Source organism: Doryrhamphus excisus, linkage group LG20 (assembly GCF_037039965.1).
Source record: "Doryrhamphus excisus strain RoL-2023G ecotype Guam linkage group LG20, RoL_Dexc_Guam_v1.1, whole genome shotgun sequence".
Classification (NCBI taxonomy): domain Eukaryota; kingdom Metazoa; phylum Chordata; class Actinopteri; order Syngnathiformes; family Syngnathidae; genus Doryrhamphus; species Doryrhamphus excisus.
Window position 1 is genome coordinate 9,583,899 of NC_136376.1, and position 15,979 is coordinate 9,599,877.

The 15,979-nt window shown below is 38.8% G+C and overlaps 1 protein-coding gene across 2 annotated transcripts in view; it reads right to left on the reverse strand.

Annotated features, from left to right (window-relative positions):
* The window catches only part of LOC131108301 (uncharacterized), a 40,955-nt gene that overhangs the window by 8,835 nt on the left and 16,141 nt on the right, over positions 1-15,979 (reverse strand). The window contains exons 2-14 of one of the 2 annotated variants that reach the window (XM_078787255.1): positions 13,442-13,492; positions 9,865-9,968; positions 9,316-9,445; positions 9,186-9,235; positions 7,277-7,382; positions 6,207-6,341; positions 6,025-6,133; positions 5,871-5,932; positions 5,633-5,758; positions 5,458-5,549; positions 3,663-3,782; positions 3,392-3,588; positions 232-361 (exon numbers count right to left, since the gene is read on the reverse strand). In XM_078787255.1, the coding sequence (XP_078643381.1) occupies positions 232-361; positions 3,392-3,588; positions 3,663-3,782; positions 5,458-5,549; positions 5,633-5,758; positions 5,871-5,932; positions 6,025-6,133; positions 6,207-6,341; positions 7,277-7,382; positions 9,186-9,235; positions 9,316-9,445; positions 9,865-9,933 (1,326 nt within the window). In that variant the 5' untranslated portion in view covers positions 9,934-9,968; positions 13,442-13,492. The remainder of the gene's footprint in view (positions 1-231; positions 362-3,391; positions 3,589-3,662; positions 3,783-5,457; positions 5,550-5,632; positions 5,759-5,870; positions 5,933-6,024; positions 6,134-6,206; positions 6,342-7,276; positions 7,383-9,185; positions 9,236-9,315; positions 9,446-9,864; positions 9,969-13,441; positions 13,493-15,979) is intronic. The other variant, XM_078787256.1, reaches the window with a different exon arrangement.

Below are 15,979 nucleotides of genomic sequence, written 5' to 3' on the forward strand. Positions count from 1 at the left end.
GGCAGCAGCTGTACCATTACACCATCAAAGAGTGACATGTGAGTTGGGTGAATTTTGCCATTTTCTTCTCTTATTCTGTTGTGTGTTATCAGTCATTGTGGCATGAGCCTCATCTACGTATCTGAGGCTGACTTGGTGGTCTATGCACGTCTTTTTCAGATTTGCATGTGTGCAAAAATACATACAGCATGTGTTCTGAGTAAAGGGAGTCGCTGGGTGGTTTTTCAGTACCTTAATGTAGCTTTCCTGCAGAATATTTTGAAGGTGAGCCACTTGTCGGTTCAGATGCACCATAGAGATTTCTTCCTTAAACACTTGACAGTTCAGCTGCATCTTTTCCAAAAGACGAACATCTAGCTGTCTAAGATACACGACAAACAGAGCAAAGGTCCATTACACTATAGCATGTACTGTCCACCTATAATAGATTAGATTAGATTAAATTCAACTTTATTGTTATTGCTCATGTCACTGGTACAGGGCAACAAAATACAGTTAGCATCCAACCAGAAGTGCAATTTTATAAGTACCTTAGTAGTAAGTAAATGTAGAAAAATGGACAGATTTACAAACTATAACAGGCTATAGTGAGGATATGTACGTACATGGATATAAATGACTATAATATGGCTATTGCAGATTATACAGATTATAAACAGTATGTACAGTATGGATGTGACAATATATAATAACAGTTATATGTACAGTATTGCAATGAAGTGACTAGAGTATGGCTATTGCAGATTATATAAATTATAGACAGTATGATCTACATACGTATGAATGCAACAAGATATAACAGTAATATGTACAATATATGTTATATAACTCATCTGTCCTGCTTTAGGCTAAACAAGATTGTTTCTGTGTTACTGTGCCCTAGTTACTGTAGGTATTTAATATTACAAGAGGTAGATTAATCAAATTGAAATCTCGAAGGCTCCAAATTACGGTGGCAAAACAAATAAAAATTGGAGAAAACAAATTAACTTACTAGTATCTCATGTCTTTATTTAATAAACCATGAAGACTAACATTGCATGTATTGTTATATTGGCCACCATTCCTTTCATTATGGCCCAAAACAAGTGCATAGAGCAGGGGTGGGCAAACTACGGCCCGGGGGCCAGATCCGGCCCGCCAAGTGTTTGAATACGGCCCGCCCATCTTTCCAGTATTTCATTTACAGTGAAGAAAATAAGTATTTGAACACCCTGCTATTTTGCTATTTCTCCCACTTAGAAATCATGGAGGGGTCTGAAATTTTCATCGTAGGTGCATGTCCACTGTGAGAGAGATAAACTAAAAAGAAAAATCCAGAAATCACAATGCATGATTTTTTAACAATTTATTTGTGTGATACAGCTGCTAATAAGTATTTGAACACCTGAGAAAATGAATGTTAATATTTGGTACAATGCTCTGACAGAGGGAAGGAGGTTGTTCCCCAAAATCTCACAATACACGGCCCCAGTCATCCTCTCTTTAATGCAGTGCACTCGTCCTGTCCCATGTGCAGAAAAACACCCCCAAAGCATGATGCTACCATCCCCATGCTTCACAGTAGGGATGGTGTTCTTCGGATTGTACTCTTCATTCTTCTTCCTCCAAACACGCTTATTGGAATTATGACCAAAAAGTTCTATTTTGGTCTCATCTGACCATAAAACTTTCTCCCATGACTCCTCTGTATCATCCAAATGGTCATATGCAAACTTAAGACGGGCCTTGACATGTGCTGGTTTAAGCAGGGGAACCTTTCGTGCCATGCATGATTTCACATCATGACGTCTTAGTGTATTACCTACAGTAACCTTGGAAACGGTGGTCCCAGCTCTTTTCAGGTCATTGACCAAGTCCTGTCGTGTAGTTCTGGGCTGATTCCTCACCTTTCTTAGAATCATTGAGACCCCACGAGGTGATATCTTGCATGGGGCTCCACTCCGATTGAGATTGACCGTCATGTTTAGCTTCTTCCATTTTCTAATGATAGCTCCAACAGTGGACCTTTTTTCACCAAGCTGCTTGGTAATTGCTCCGTAGCCCTTTCCAGCCTTGTGGAGGTGTACAATTTTGTCTCTGGTGTCTTTGGACAGCTCTTTGGTCTTCGCCATGTTACAAGTTAAAGTCTTACTGATTGTATGGGGTGGACAGGTGTCTTTATGCAGCTAACGACCTCAAACAGGTGCATCTGATTCAGGATGATACATGGAGTGCAGGTGGACTTCTAATGGGCAGACTAACAGGTCTTTCAGGGTCAGAATTCTAGATGATACACAGGTGTTCAAATACTTATTTGCAGCTGTATCACACAAATAAATTGTTAAAAAATCATGCATTGTGATTTCTGGATTTTTCTTTTTAGTTTATCTCTCTCACAGTGGACATGCACCTACGATGAAAATTTCAGACCCCTCCATGATTTCTAAGTGGGAGAAATAGCAAAATAGCAGGGTGTTCAAATACTTATTTTCTTCACTGTAAACTCAACATACAACCTGGCATCATGGCCTGAGCCAACCTTTTGATGGTTTTATCAATTTCGTTTTTTGGTCTGTTGTTTACAAAGTGCTCCTGAAAAAAGGGACACAAGCACATAATAATAATAATAATTATTATTATTATTAGATTATTATAATTATTATTAGAACTATTATGACTATTATAATTATTATATTAATGCTAATTATTATATTAATTATATATAATATTGTTATATTTGCATATTTTACATAATAATAATATAACAATTATTATTTTAATTTTATTGTAATTATTATAATATTTTATTATTTTTAAAATATTTAAATATAAAATAATAAATAATAATAGCAGATTGCATGACAATTTTACAGATACAATAATACCAGGTGGACTGTTACGTGTAAAATATATAGGCTGCCCCCCCCCCCCGTAAATTTTGTCATATCAATGCGGCCCCTGGCATAGAGTGTTTATACCAGGAGCCGGTTCTATTTGGAGATAAGGAAAGCCAGAGGAAGTGTCAAAGGACACAATTAGGAGAACAATACTGACTTTTGATTGACACTGACTCATTTAACAGTATTCAAATGTTTATTATTGTGGCTGAAGTTTGCCGTGGTCTGGTTGTGGCTGCACTGTATCATACTGAGTGGTGTTCAGTATTTTGACACATTAATTAGGTAATTGTAAGAGGCGAGACGCAACCACAATAATAAACTTTGTTAATTGAGTACATTTTTGACACTGCCAATGAAAACCCAGGATTATCATTGAAGATGATTTTTGCCTTATGGAGGGAGTATCTGTGAAGTGGCCTTATGAAGTGATTTTTGAGTTACACAAATAACCTGGATGTTGTATATTAATATTCATTAATATCACAAGGGTACAATTTAAGATGCGTTACTTTTTCCTGTGAACAGCCGAGTTGTTGATGTGATCTCGGAGGGTCTGAAGACTTAGCTTCTTGTCGCTTAGTCGTCTCTGGAGCATTTCCAGTTTCTGCTCCAGTTCAGCTGAGCCAAGCATTTCTAAATTCACATCTCCATCCGAGTTCTTCAGTTCTGAGCAGAACGCCACCAGCCCAAGGTGGAGTTCCTGCACCTTGAAATCAGTAATTTGCACAGGAATTCAAGAACGATCAGATGCTAAATTTGTACTGTAAGAGTGGTTCTCACCTGCAGGATGACATTTTGGAGGGAGTCCACCTGCAGGTTCAGCTCCTTGATTCTCTCCTCTTTTTGGATTCCATTGGAGCTGTTGACCTCTGGACTGTTTTGGGAAGCGGTGCTCATGTTCTGTTTTGCAAAATCATAGATTGTATTTCTTTGGTAGTAAACTCACTGATCAGGTGTATGCCCCACCTACACACTGTCATGTTTCTATTTGTGTATATAGTTGGCTTTTGTTATTTGCACATATACAGTAAAGTCTCGTTATATCGATATCGGTTATAACAAATTACTACTTATTACGATACTATTTTCATTTCCCGGCAAATTTCTAGTCTTTTATGATATAATTAGTTCCGTTAGTACGATACCCGGTTATTATGATAATCCGGTTACTACGATGCCCTTTTCATCTCCCGCCAGCCAATTTGGTCTGCTTATATCGATACAAAAGCAGCTTAAATCAATCTTTGCTTAAGGATTTCAATACCAAAAAAGAACACGGCGAACGGCTGCTTCCAGTCAACTTTATTTTTCACACTTCCACCACCAGAGCGCAGCACACACACCGATTCCCGCACTTCCTGGTTCACAGGTCATGCTCAACCCGCCCCACATAGCTGGCCAAACACATGCCTGCAACAGAAGAACCAACTGACATAGCATACACACCTATTCCAACGAAGACACAAGCGTACAAATACATGTATTTAATTGTGTTGTATTCAGATATCTTTTTATCGCTTGCAATAATCACTGTTTTTCATATGTACATGCTGGCATTCGTGGTTTCTCTCGTGTGTATAGATTCTATACACACGAGAGAAACCACGAACGCAGTTGGTTCTTCTGTTGCAGGCATGTGTTTGGCCAGCTATGTGGGGCGGGTTGAGCATGACCTGTGAACCAGGAAGTGCGGGAATCGGTGTGTGTGCTGTGCTCTGGTGGTGGAAGTGTGAAAAATAAAGTTGACTGGAAGCAGCCGTTCGCCGTGTTCTTTTTTGGAATTGAAATCCTTAAGCAAAGATTGATTTAAGCTGCTCGACATTGTTCTATACTATAGAACAATGTCGAGTGCATTATTGCCCACTTTTAATGCAGTTCGGCGCAGGATCGGATATATGGATAGTCCGGTTATATCGATATTTTTTCAGACTCCCGACAATATCGATATAACGAGACTTTACTGTATTTGTTTGCCATTTAAGTTGTTTAATTGCCACTTTAGTTAGTTTTTCATTGACGTCATTGGTTTTGTTCCTAATTTCTCATCAGTTTCTCCTTTCGTTGAGGTGATTGGTCGGGGCACAAAAATGGAGGCGCGTAGGCCCATGTGAGTGCAGGTCAGAGGCGGGAAGTGTCACCTAGAGGAGGGAAGGATTAACTGGGTACTTGTTGTGTAATCGAGTGCTTAAATGTATACAGGAAGTGAAGCTCAAGTGTGGTACTATTGAAAGGCTTTTGTAACATAAAAGAAGGGTGTTATAAATGTAAATATGGTACCTTTGAGACAGATTGCCTCACCCTTTCACCTGGAACTATGGTTGGCCCTTCACGGGTAAAAGGGGCCCATGTCTGGTGTGCATTTCAGGTGCTATGGCTATCCCGGGTTAGTAAGAGGCCATTTTTTCCAACTTAAAATCTTACACATGTATATCTACAGTGGCATTGAAAATATTCAACCGCATTGTAAAGTCATTTTTTTTCTATTATAGTTTGAAAATCAATGTAGTTTACTGTACAGTGGGGGTTCAATACTTTGAAGTGCAACTGTACATACTGTCGAAATGGCCGGTGATACCTTTCTACACAAATGCAGCTCCAGTTCCCTCTCAGATGAGGATGTCAGCAGACTCCCGACATGCTGATCCTGGGAGAGCTCAGCTGTGGAATCTAGAAATAAAAGCAGATGTGCACATGATGTCTTTATACTGTTGTGATGAAACATCATGTAGTATTTTTTGTTGTTGTTGTACCTTTCTGCTCTTTCATTGAGAAAAAGCTTCGGTCTTCAGTCAATCCCAGCATTCTGAGACACGAATCCATTATTTTGGACATTGTTGTTTCTTTTGGGGTTCTGAGGTGAACTATCCGCTCCGAGGCTGCAGTGGACGACATGACGGTTATTAGTGCAATACTTTTTGAATTAATTACTGTTTATATCTTTTTAATCTACATCATCCGTCGATGTATTTTACGCAGAACATCACTCACAATTAATGGTGACCTCGATCAACTGGGAATTCCGCTGTGTCATGCAGTTCTGGTTGTTGTGTCTGTATTAAAAAAAAAAAAAAAAAACACTGCCGCTTATTTGGATTTATTACAATTTGGCGAGCACAGTAAGCGTTTGAGGGCAGACCTGTACTTGAGCTTGAGGGATCGTCTGTTCATGCTAAGACAGCTCACATGAGGTGAGGACTTGGATTTGATCATTGGCATGAATGTCTCGACATGATTATTGCCGAGGGTTCCTCCTAAGAAGTAAACAGTTGAACACACGCTAATGATCCTGGCATGAAAGTGAGTCAAAGTGCAAAGGAAGTATACCAGAAGTACTAGGAGGGTGCAGCTCATTATAAATTGCGGAGAGTAACTTCTCCTTGTCTTCTAGTGTGTTGATGTGCAGCACGTCCAGAATGTTCACGTCTATTGATGCAATATCTGCTCCACACAAATGCGCCCCTGGAAGAGAAACATTCATTCATTCATTTTGGACTGGTGGCCAGCCAATCACAGGGCACATATAGACAAACAACCATTCACACTCACATTCATACCTATGGACAATTTGGAGTCACCAATTAACCTAGCATGTTTTTGGAATGTGGGAGGAAACCGGAGTACCCGGAGAAAACCCACGCATGCACGGGGAGAACATGCAAACTCTACACAAAGATGGCCGAGGGTGGAATTGAACCCTGGCTGTGAGGTTTGCGCGCTAACCACACGACCGCTGTGCCGCTCCGCAAGAGAAAAATAATAATAATAATAATACATTTTATTTGTATAGCGCATTTCAAAATACTCAGATACTTTACAGAAAAATGGAGTTGAATAAAAACAAGTAAACAGAGTAAAAGATATGTTAAAATACAACATTCATTCGTTTATACACAGTTAAAACATGAATAAAAGCAGGGCGGGGCACAGCAGTCAGAAATAAAAAGTATAAAAAGTTAGACATTAAAAACAGATTTAAAGAGGTGGGTTTTTAGTTGTTTTGTTTAGTTGTTTTTCAAGTGTATGGCTTCTATTGCTTATTTGTCATTGTAGATCTGAAAAATTAAATAATTTTATCGTAATATTTTCAAATGCCTATTTTTATCATTTGAATTTGACTTTTTTTTTGGAGTTGAAATTTGGGTGTATCCTGTAAATGTTATCGTAAAACCATCAGGTCCAAACCGTGCTTTGAAGTTCAGTGATTGCATTAAAAAATATTTACCCAACCTAGGCATTTAATTCTAGGTTATCCTTAACATGATTGCTGTGATTGTAAATCATCTGATCAACTAAATCGGAGATGAAATCAAAGATTATTTGATCTGTGGTACACACAAACATAAAGCAGCCACAGGGCTGGGAGAGGCAGCAAACTGCAGAGACATGTGCCTTACCTCGGATGAAAGGGAGACATTTGTGCAGTCCAATGTTGGTGAACCACTGGCAGATCTCATTTGTGTTGAGCTCCCTGAGTGATTTGGCCTGGTGCCTGTCCACATTCTAGAGGGGGAGAAAGAGAGCGTGCATACCTGTTACTCATGACTAATGTGCTTGGAGGGGGAAAAAAAATGCTTTTCAACCTGTGAATTATGTAGAACACATTTATAATGATTTGTATAGTGACATCATTACACTTTATGGCATTTTGCTGTGTGTTTTCATAGTTGATTTAACTGAAAATGTTGATTATTATCTAGATTAGAGATGAGGGAGTACACCACTATCTGTATCTGTTCACCCATCTAAATTATCTGTATTTGCACTGCAATGGTTGATGCTGTCAGTTGCTTGAACTTTACAGTATTTACTGCATTCCCTCGCGACATCATAGTTCACCTTTTGGGGAGTCACTGTTTTGTAAGTGCAATTTTGAGTGTATCTGGCTGAAAGCGTTACCACACATGATCTGTTTGAAACACACATTAAATGTCTAATTAGGTGTCACAATTGGAAATCATCATCTTAGCATGCAATTTGGATATACTTTAGCATGTAAATTAGCATCAAGATACACTATAAACCCGAATGTTCATAGTACTTAAATAAATAAAATTATGCATCATTCATTCATTCATTCATTTTCTGCCGCTTTATCCTCACGAGGGTCGCGGGGGTGCTGGAGCCTATCCCAGCTGTCTTCGGGCGAGAGGCGGGGTACACCCTGGACTGGTCGCCAGCCAATCACAGGGCACATATAGACAAACAACCATTCACACTCACATTATGCATACTCAAAGTTCTTTTAAAAGTTCTAATAACTTAATTATGTCAAGTTCATTTAACATGTTGTTCCATTTTGAGTACTTTTAACTAATTGAAACTAAATTGAACTATGGTTATATTAAGTAAGATTAGCTTAAAAACATAGTTTACATACAACTTAAGATACTGTAAATCAGAATGCTCAAAATAATTAATTGGTATAAGTATAGTTAACTTTAATTTTCTTAAAAGTTCTTCTTATAAATGTTGATTGCCAGTTGCATTATTTGTCTTTTCAGTTTATTTAACTTGTAATTTTTTATTAATATGAACTTTTTGCGGATTTGTGTAACCTACTTAAAATAATTCATAGTTGCTTATAAAAAAAAGTATCTATTAAACATGAATAAATCAAACCAAGAATCAATTAAGAATAAATCCATTGCATCAGATAGATTTGTGCTGTGTAGGTTACACATGCACACCTTCTTCCTATGGAAAGAGTTGAAATGAGGACGAAAATTAAAGAATGGAGAATGCATGGAAGAGAGAATGTGAAAAAAAAGCTATTTCTCTTTTCACTCCAAAATTTTAAAAGTATATCTAATATCAACTCCAAATATTACAGCTCTGATATACTCAAATGTTTGAGTTTATAAAACTGATTGCCTCACTTTTTTTTAGTTCTGCTAACTTATTCAGGTTTACAGTGTAGATTTATTTTCATGATTTTAATTTTTTTTACTTTTTTTATGTAATTTTTAATTTCTTAATACTTTAATGTTTGTGTTGAATATGACAGAAAGTCACAGATTGCTTGATTCTTTATGTCTGTATGTTCAGTTTTCCAGGGTAGCTGGAGTCTACTGAGAACTTGATAGCAAAATTCCCCTGGGCCGTCACCTCGTCTGGGGGCGTGCCCCAGTATTTGGGAAGCACTGCTTTAAACTAATACTTGTTTTAACACAAAAATCCTGACACTATTTTTAAAGTCATTGCTTTGACAGCTCTAGAGAGCTGGGAAATATAAACAGAGCATAATTGCAGCAGATCTGGGTCGTGTGCTGATGCCACCCTGAAGGCTCTGTTTTGATGGTTTACCTTCTCTGGGAAGTTTCCATTCTGGTCCTCGCACTGGGGAGCACACGACGCTGACGGAAGACATGGTTGTTTTATTGATTTTGGTGTCATATGAATCAATTTGTCCTTAATGAAACCACAGAAGACCCACCGACAGTTACACGACGTTGTCGTGGCGACCCCTTCCCTTGCTGCTGCTGGTCTGAGTTCTTATGTAAAGTGCGGAAAGTGGCGCCGTTGGTTGGTGTATCCCCTAAACTGCAGGAGCGAGTGATTGGTCTCTGCAACACAGAACAAAACAGACCAAAAACGTTTTTAATTCATTCATTTTCTACCGCTTTTTCCTCACGAGGGTCGCGGGGGGTGCTGGAGCCTATCCCAGCTGTCTTAGGGTGAGAGGCGGGGTACACCCTGGACTGGTCAAACAACCATTCACACTCACATTCATACCTACGGACAATTTGGAGTCGCCAATTAACCTAGCATGTTTTTGGAATGTGGGAGGAAACCGGAGTACCCGGAGAAAACCCACGCATGCACGGGGAGAACATGCAAACTCCACACAGAGATGGCCGAAGGTGGAATCGAACCCTGGTCCTGGTAACCAATTAAGTAAAATGGGGCAATAAAAGTCACATTATAGTTGCGTATGTGGGTCATATAGCTTTGTGAAAATAGAAGCACTTCTTGGCCTCCATACCCTCTGATGAGTACATGCGTCCATTGTTGTCCAGGTTTTAGTAGGCCGGCCAAATCCAGTCTTCAACATGTCAGAGCAGCTGACATCACTGTTGGTCAAGTCGTCTGTGTAGAAAAGCATATCGGTTAATAAATGCAACCTGGTCAGTGTTGTATTATTTATTAACTACATGGAAAAATACATGAATGCCATCTTTTTTTTTTATGGCCTTTTCATTATCATTCAGTAGGTCAACAGGGCTGTTTGACACGGCTGAGTGGTGTTGCTTGGTAACCAGTCAGATACATTAATTTCCATCGTCTGGTTTGTGACATACTTTTGTGACAGTTAAAATTCTTTCCCACAGAAACTTTATATTTGTTCATGTTCTAAAGCTCTCATGGCGCACAAACAAATTCCATTTTTGTCTGCTGTCATAACAAGCAAGAAAGTATGCCATTTAACTCAGGCGTGGAAACACAGAACACGAGATGATGAATGCCACTTGATATCATTTTTGTTTGTTTGATTACTAATTATTTTGTGCTGAAAATATTGCTTAAAACTATGTAGATGTCAACTAGCATCTTGGGAAAGCTATTGGAAAGATGGTACTGTAAATAAAATGTGAAATTGGTAACAGTTTTGTAGCTATACCAGCCTGGACTCTCCTAGGACGACTTTCTACAACGTGTATGTGGGTTAGAAATCTCAAATGTGTTTGATTTGGTTGAGGTCAGGGCTCTTAAGTTCATGCACACCAAAATAAACCAAGTAAAATTCCCACACAGTATGACCAAAAAATAGTGCCAAATGCATACTAAAATTAGCATATAAGGTTGTTTTTTTTGCTGGTTTAGATAATGGTTTCGTATTAGGTGTTAGCATACTAACAGTTGCAGCTTGCATTGCGAGTATGCTAACATAGACATATACTTTCTTTATTGTCATTGCACAATAACACAGCAGTGAAATTGCCAACGAAATGTCGTTGCCTGGCTACCGTGTAGTGAAAAATTAAAAATTAAAAATTAAAAATTAAAAATTAAAAATTAAAAATTAAAAATTAAAAATTAAAAATTAAAAATTAAAAATAAATATAAAAAATAAATAATAAATAATAAATAATAAATAATAAATAATAAATAATAAATAATAAATAATAAATAATAAATAATAAATAATAAATAATAAATAATAAATAATAAATAATAAATAATAATGTGGAGAATAAATAGATGACATAAACAGTAATTTGTACAAATAATTTAAATAATTTAGAATAAATAACAATAATTTAAAGTTTTGGTTGTGCGTGTGGGCAGGTAGAGGGGCTTATTTGGCATTGAGCAGTCTGATGGCCAGGGGGAAGTAGCTGTCTCTAAACCTGGTTGTTCCATCGCGGATGCTGCAGAGTCAGGCAAGAAAACAGTCCACAACAATAGCATGTTAGCATTTTAGCCATTATTTTATTGTATTTTTTATTGTGAAGCACTTTGTGACTTTTGTCTGAGAAAGGTGCTATATAAATAAAACTTACTTACTTACTTACTTACTTACTATTTCCAGGTATTGTCTTACATTGACGTGCTATTATACTATGTATTAGCATACTAACAGTTACCATGCTAACTAACATGCAACAGAATTTCTCTTGGAGATGAGTAAAGTGTCTATCTGTTCTCTTGGCTGATCTGATTGCTCATGTGTGTGTTTTCTAGATCTATTTAACGCATTAATTAGTATATTAAAGAGTGGACCGACATGGTCATGGCGGGGGAGGGATGGAAGCATATCATGATGGCCACAGCATCGCGTTGGCCAACCAATTTCACATGCTGATTTAAGTCTACCGTTTAATTATATGCAAATATATTTTCTGCCATTGTTTAACATGTTTGCATGTACAATGGAGGCATTGATCAGACGCTTTTATCAATGTAGTGTTTGTTTGAATATGCTATCAGAATACACAGTACTGAGTTGAAAAGTTCCCTTTTTCTGGTTGAATAGTTGAGAGTCCCCTTTTCTAAATTCGTAGAACAGTGACCCTATTGAATTGTTTACGCCACAAATAATTCAGCCTAATTCCTCAAACACGTGTTTTCCATTTCAGGTTTGTGAATGTTAGTTTGACGTAGATAGGAGTGCAGATGTCGTTAGAATCAGATAAGACACTTAATGGGTTTATGTGTGTCAGTGAAGGAATCTTGTCTGGGTCCGTGAAAGACAGGAGGAAGAGGAGGAGGGGGGACCAGTTAGTTGGCACTCTCTTCATCACCTGGCCGGCCTGTGAGTCTGACTGAAGAGGATCAAAATGTCAAGCCCGCAGCCAAGAAAAGTACCCTCAAAGTCAAGTGAGCAATGCAAGGAGACGTGTAGCAACGTGTTTTCTTTCCCCTTTTGGGCCACCTCAGACCATACAGGGTGAAAAACTCTAAAAAAACTCCCTTTTTCCAGTTTTTTGTTTTTTTTTTGTCTTGCTCTGTGGCATCTTTTCACCACAGATTGAACAAGGATCTCAAGATGGAGAAAGTGCTAATGGAGGGTAGCCGTACACCCACAGCCCTACCACAGTGGTACACAGACTTCACACAGCCTGTATCTTCTCCGGGTCCAATCAAAACAAAAGGACAGAACATTTTGGGCAGGCTCAGCGACAGAGCTAACTCTTTCCTTATAAGGGTGAAATTAGCAGCACTGCAGTGAAAACGGACGTTGCTCCCATCCGGAGCGGGGCTCGCTCTGTCAGGACATGTCAAAACCCGAGTGAAGTGTCAAACGCTTGACTGCGTTGCACATACAACTTGCCAATACACACAAAGTCAGTCACCCAAACACACGCAGAAATGTTGAGAATGTTATGTTATCTTGATATGTTCATCTGAATGCCAGTCAGTATTAGTTAATAGCAGTCGGTATTCAAATTATTTTTACTTATTATAAAAAACTGGCAAGGTTTATGTTGCAATGTGCAATGCATTCGGCGCAGTCATTCAAACCACTCAGCTGTTCTGGCAAAGGTGTGTGGAAAGTCCTGAATCTACACCGTTATCCATATCAGCACAAACAAATACTGTAATTCTTTCCGTGGAAATCACTTTAGCATGTATTTCAAAATCCTTTGTAGGTAAAAAGTTAATACTCCAACATAAGACCTTTTCAACACATTTATACACACCATGGCTATCTCTTTCAGTATTATTGCCCTCGGCTGGTTTGAGAGTAAAGAAAGAGCTCCTTGACTGACGACTGAGGGAGGATAGCATGCTGAGTCACAGGAACCCAAAACCTGGGAACCACCGGTCCAGCCAAGCACTGGGACTACACACACACACACACACACACACAATAGCTAAAATGGGATTCCAACAAAGGGGAACTTCTGCTACTCCCAAAGGAGGTGTTCGAGGTACTGTAGCCATGTCTCATAATGACTGCAATTTCATCTGAATGGGGAACTGAGCTCAACAGCTGGATGATGTCGACCATCATCTGGTGCCGTTTACCTCGCCTCTATACTTCCAAATGGAAACAGACCTTTTAAATTTGAATACAAATACTTACTTAGTACATGTGTCTGACAAAGAAAACTCACCCAAGTTGAGCTCGGTGAAGGGCAAAAGTTTGATTCCGCTGTTGAAGTTGCCTGGAACAGGAATATTACAATATTGTGATGAGACAAACCCCTGTTATTGCTAATAATACCATTATTGGTGATGTTCTTTAGAGACGGTATCTTAAGTCGAGTCTCTGATGGACGTAACCTCAGCCCTCCACCATCTGCTGTAAGACATCTGCTGAGCTTGGATCCCTGTGCACTTATAACAGAGATGTTTAGTGCAGTACTTTAGGGGTCTGTCACTTTTTAAAGTTAAGTTTTTGTGTAATGCCGCTACCCTCTGCGGTAGAGGAATAATTAGCTGTATTATTACCTCTTACTATGATGTGGTGCCTAGCGCCACTGTATTGAACCACACTGACAAACGGTTGGTCAATTACAATATAAACCTAAGTAAAACTAAAATCATGCTGTTTGCTAACAGCATAAAGGCATCATCGAATACAGATAGACGGTGTGGACATTGAAAGGGTGAACAAAAATAAATTTCTGGGGATCACGAAAGATGAAAACATGAGCTGGAAACCTCATATAACAAATATACAACATAAGGTGGCCAGAAATATTTCAGTATTGGACAAAGCAAAATTTGTTCTCAATCAGAAATCACTCCACACTCTTTATTGCTCTCTGGTTCTACCATATCTTACTTATTGTGTGGAAATATGGGCTAATAACTATAAAAGCAATCTTGACTCGCTAAATGTACTGCAAAAAAAGGTCAGTAAGGATAATTCATAATGCCGCCTACAGAGAACATACTAACTGCTTATTTCTAAAATCACAAATACTTGCTGATATAGTTCATCTTCAAACAGCTAAAATAATACATAAGGCTAAAAATAACCAATTAGCTAAAAATGTCATCCAGAGGAGAAATATGATCTCAGGGAAGAACTACATTTGAAACACTTCTATGCTAGGACTACGTTAAAAAGCCATAGCATTTCAGTATGTGGAATCAAACTATGGAATGGATTGAGTAAGGACCTCAAACAATGCACAACGATGAGCCAATTCAAGAAACAATACAAGCAGTTGATGTTTGCTAAATACAAGGATGAAGAGTCTTGAACCAGTCATGATGTGCTATACATATCACTATATTGACACTTACTATGGTACCCATTATGTCATTGGATGCTCATATCACCTCCTACTTTGGTACGTGACAAAAATAAAATAAAAAAAAACTAAAACCTTAAACTGTATTATGGAAAGCAGGAAGTGAACAAATGTTACAAATATCACCTCGTACTTCGGTACGTGACAAAAATAAAATACCAAAGAAAAAAAAAACCTTAAACTGTATTATCGAAAGCAGGAAGTGAACAAATGTAACAGTTACTGATTGTAAAAGTACCAGATGGAGGGGTAGGATTTAATAAGCTTTGCTTCTTCCTACTCCTTTTGGACATGTGGAACTGTGAACTGATTATGAGATGCACTCAATTGTAATCTGATGCATGTTCAAATGAAATAAAACCATTACCATTACAATGTCATTTAAAAATGGAATAGTATTCGATACAAAGCATCAGTAGAAAACTCACGTTTTGGGGGCAGCACATGAAGTGGAGCCACCTGGTAAACACTTGGAGAAAATAAGGACTTTGGTTTTTCTTCATCCCCTTCTGTGCTTGACAAAGCCTCCCTTTCCTCTGTTGAATCATCCTGTTCACGATCCTCCTCACAATCTGCTGTTTTATCAACACAAACCTGATTCTCAGTCATTATCAATCCCAACGGTGCCTCCTCCATCTCCACATTCTCCATTGTCATCTCATCACCAACAGCAAAGCCATGACCATCACTCTCTGGACTATAAACCAGACTCTCTTCTGAATTTGTGTCAAAGAACTGATCATCATCAATAACATCTGACGGAGTGGGTGGAATCAAATTGATCTCAGGGTGTGCCAAGAGGCTCCCGGAAGCAGGGGTGCTGTTGTTGCCACTTCCAAACAGAAAGTGGTCATCGTCATCCTCATCATCTTCCCCGCTGGTAGAAAGGTTCGCTTGTCCTGCCTGAGGCTGAAGAGGTAGAGAAGACAGACGTTGCAGCCGTTTCTTCTTTAGAGCCCTCAGACAGGCCGACACTGAGCTAGCCGAGCGGCCCAAGTTGTTCCTCTGGGTCACGGGGTCGTCCTCAAACGGGATGAAACCGCTATTAACTATCCCTACGTCCTCCACTGTAATATGGATAGTGTCCTTATCACCCGATGCCTGTTGACCCACGTGTAGATACAGAGGGCCTCCGTTTATCTTCTCCTCCTGTTCATGTAACAGATCCTCCTCCTCACCTTGCAGACATGAACAACAGAAAAAACGTTTTGAAAGACGCGGACTTCTCCTCTTAAGAAACCCACGAGGCTGCAGTTTCTTGTTTTCCATGACGGCTGGCTGCTAAACATCCACAACCATGCCTACCAGGATAGAATTTGGTGTGGGATATACAGTATGCAGCATCTGCAGTATAAGTACTCATTCGTAACATGTGTTGCTAAGGAAAGG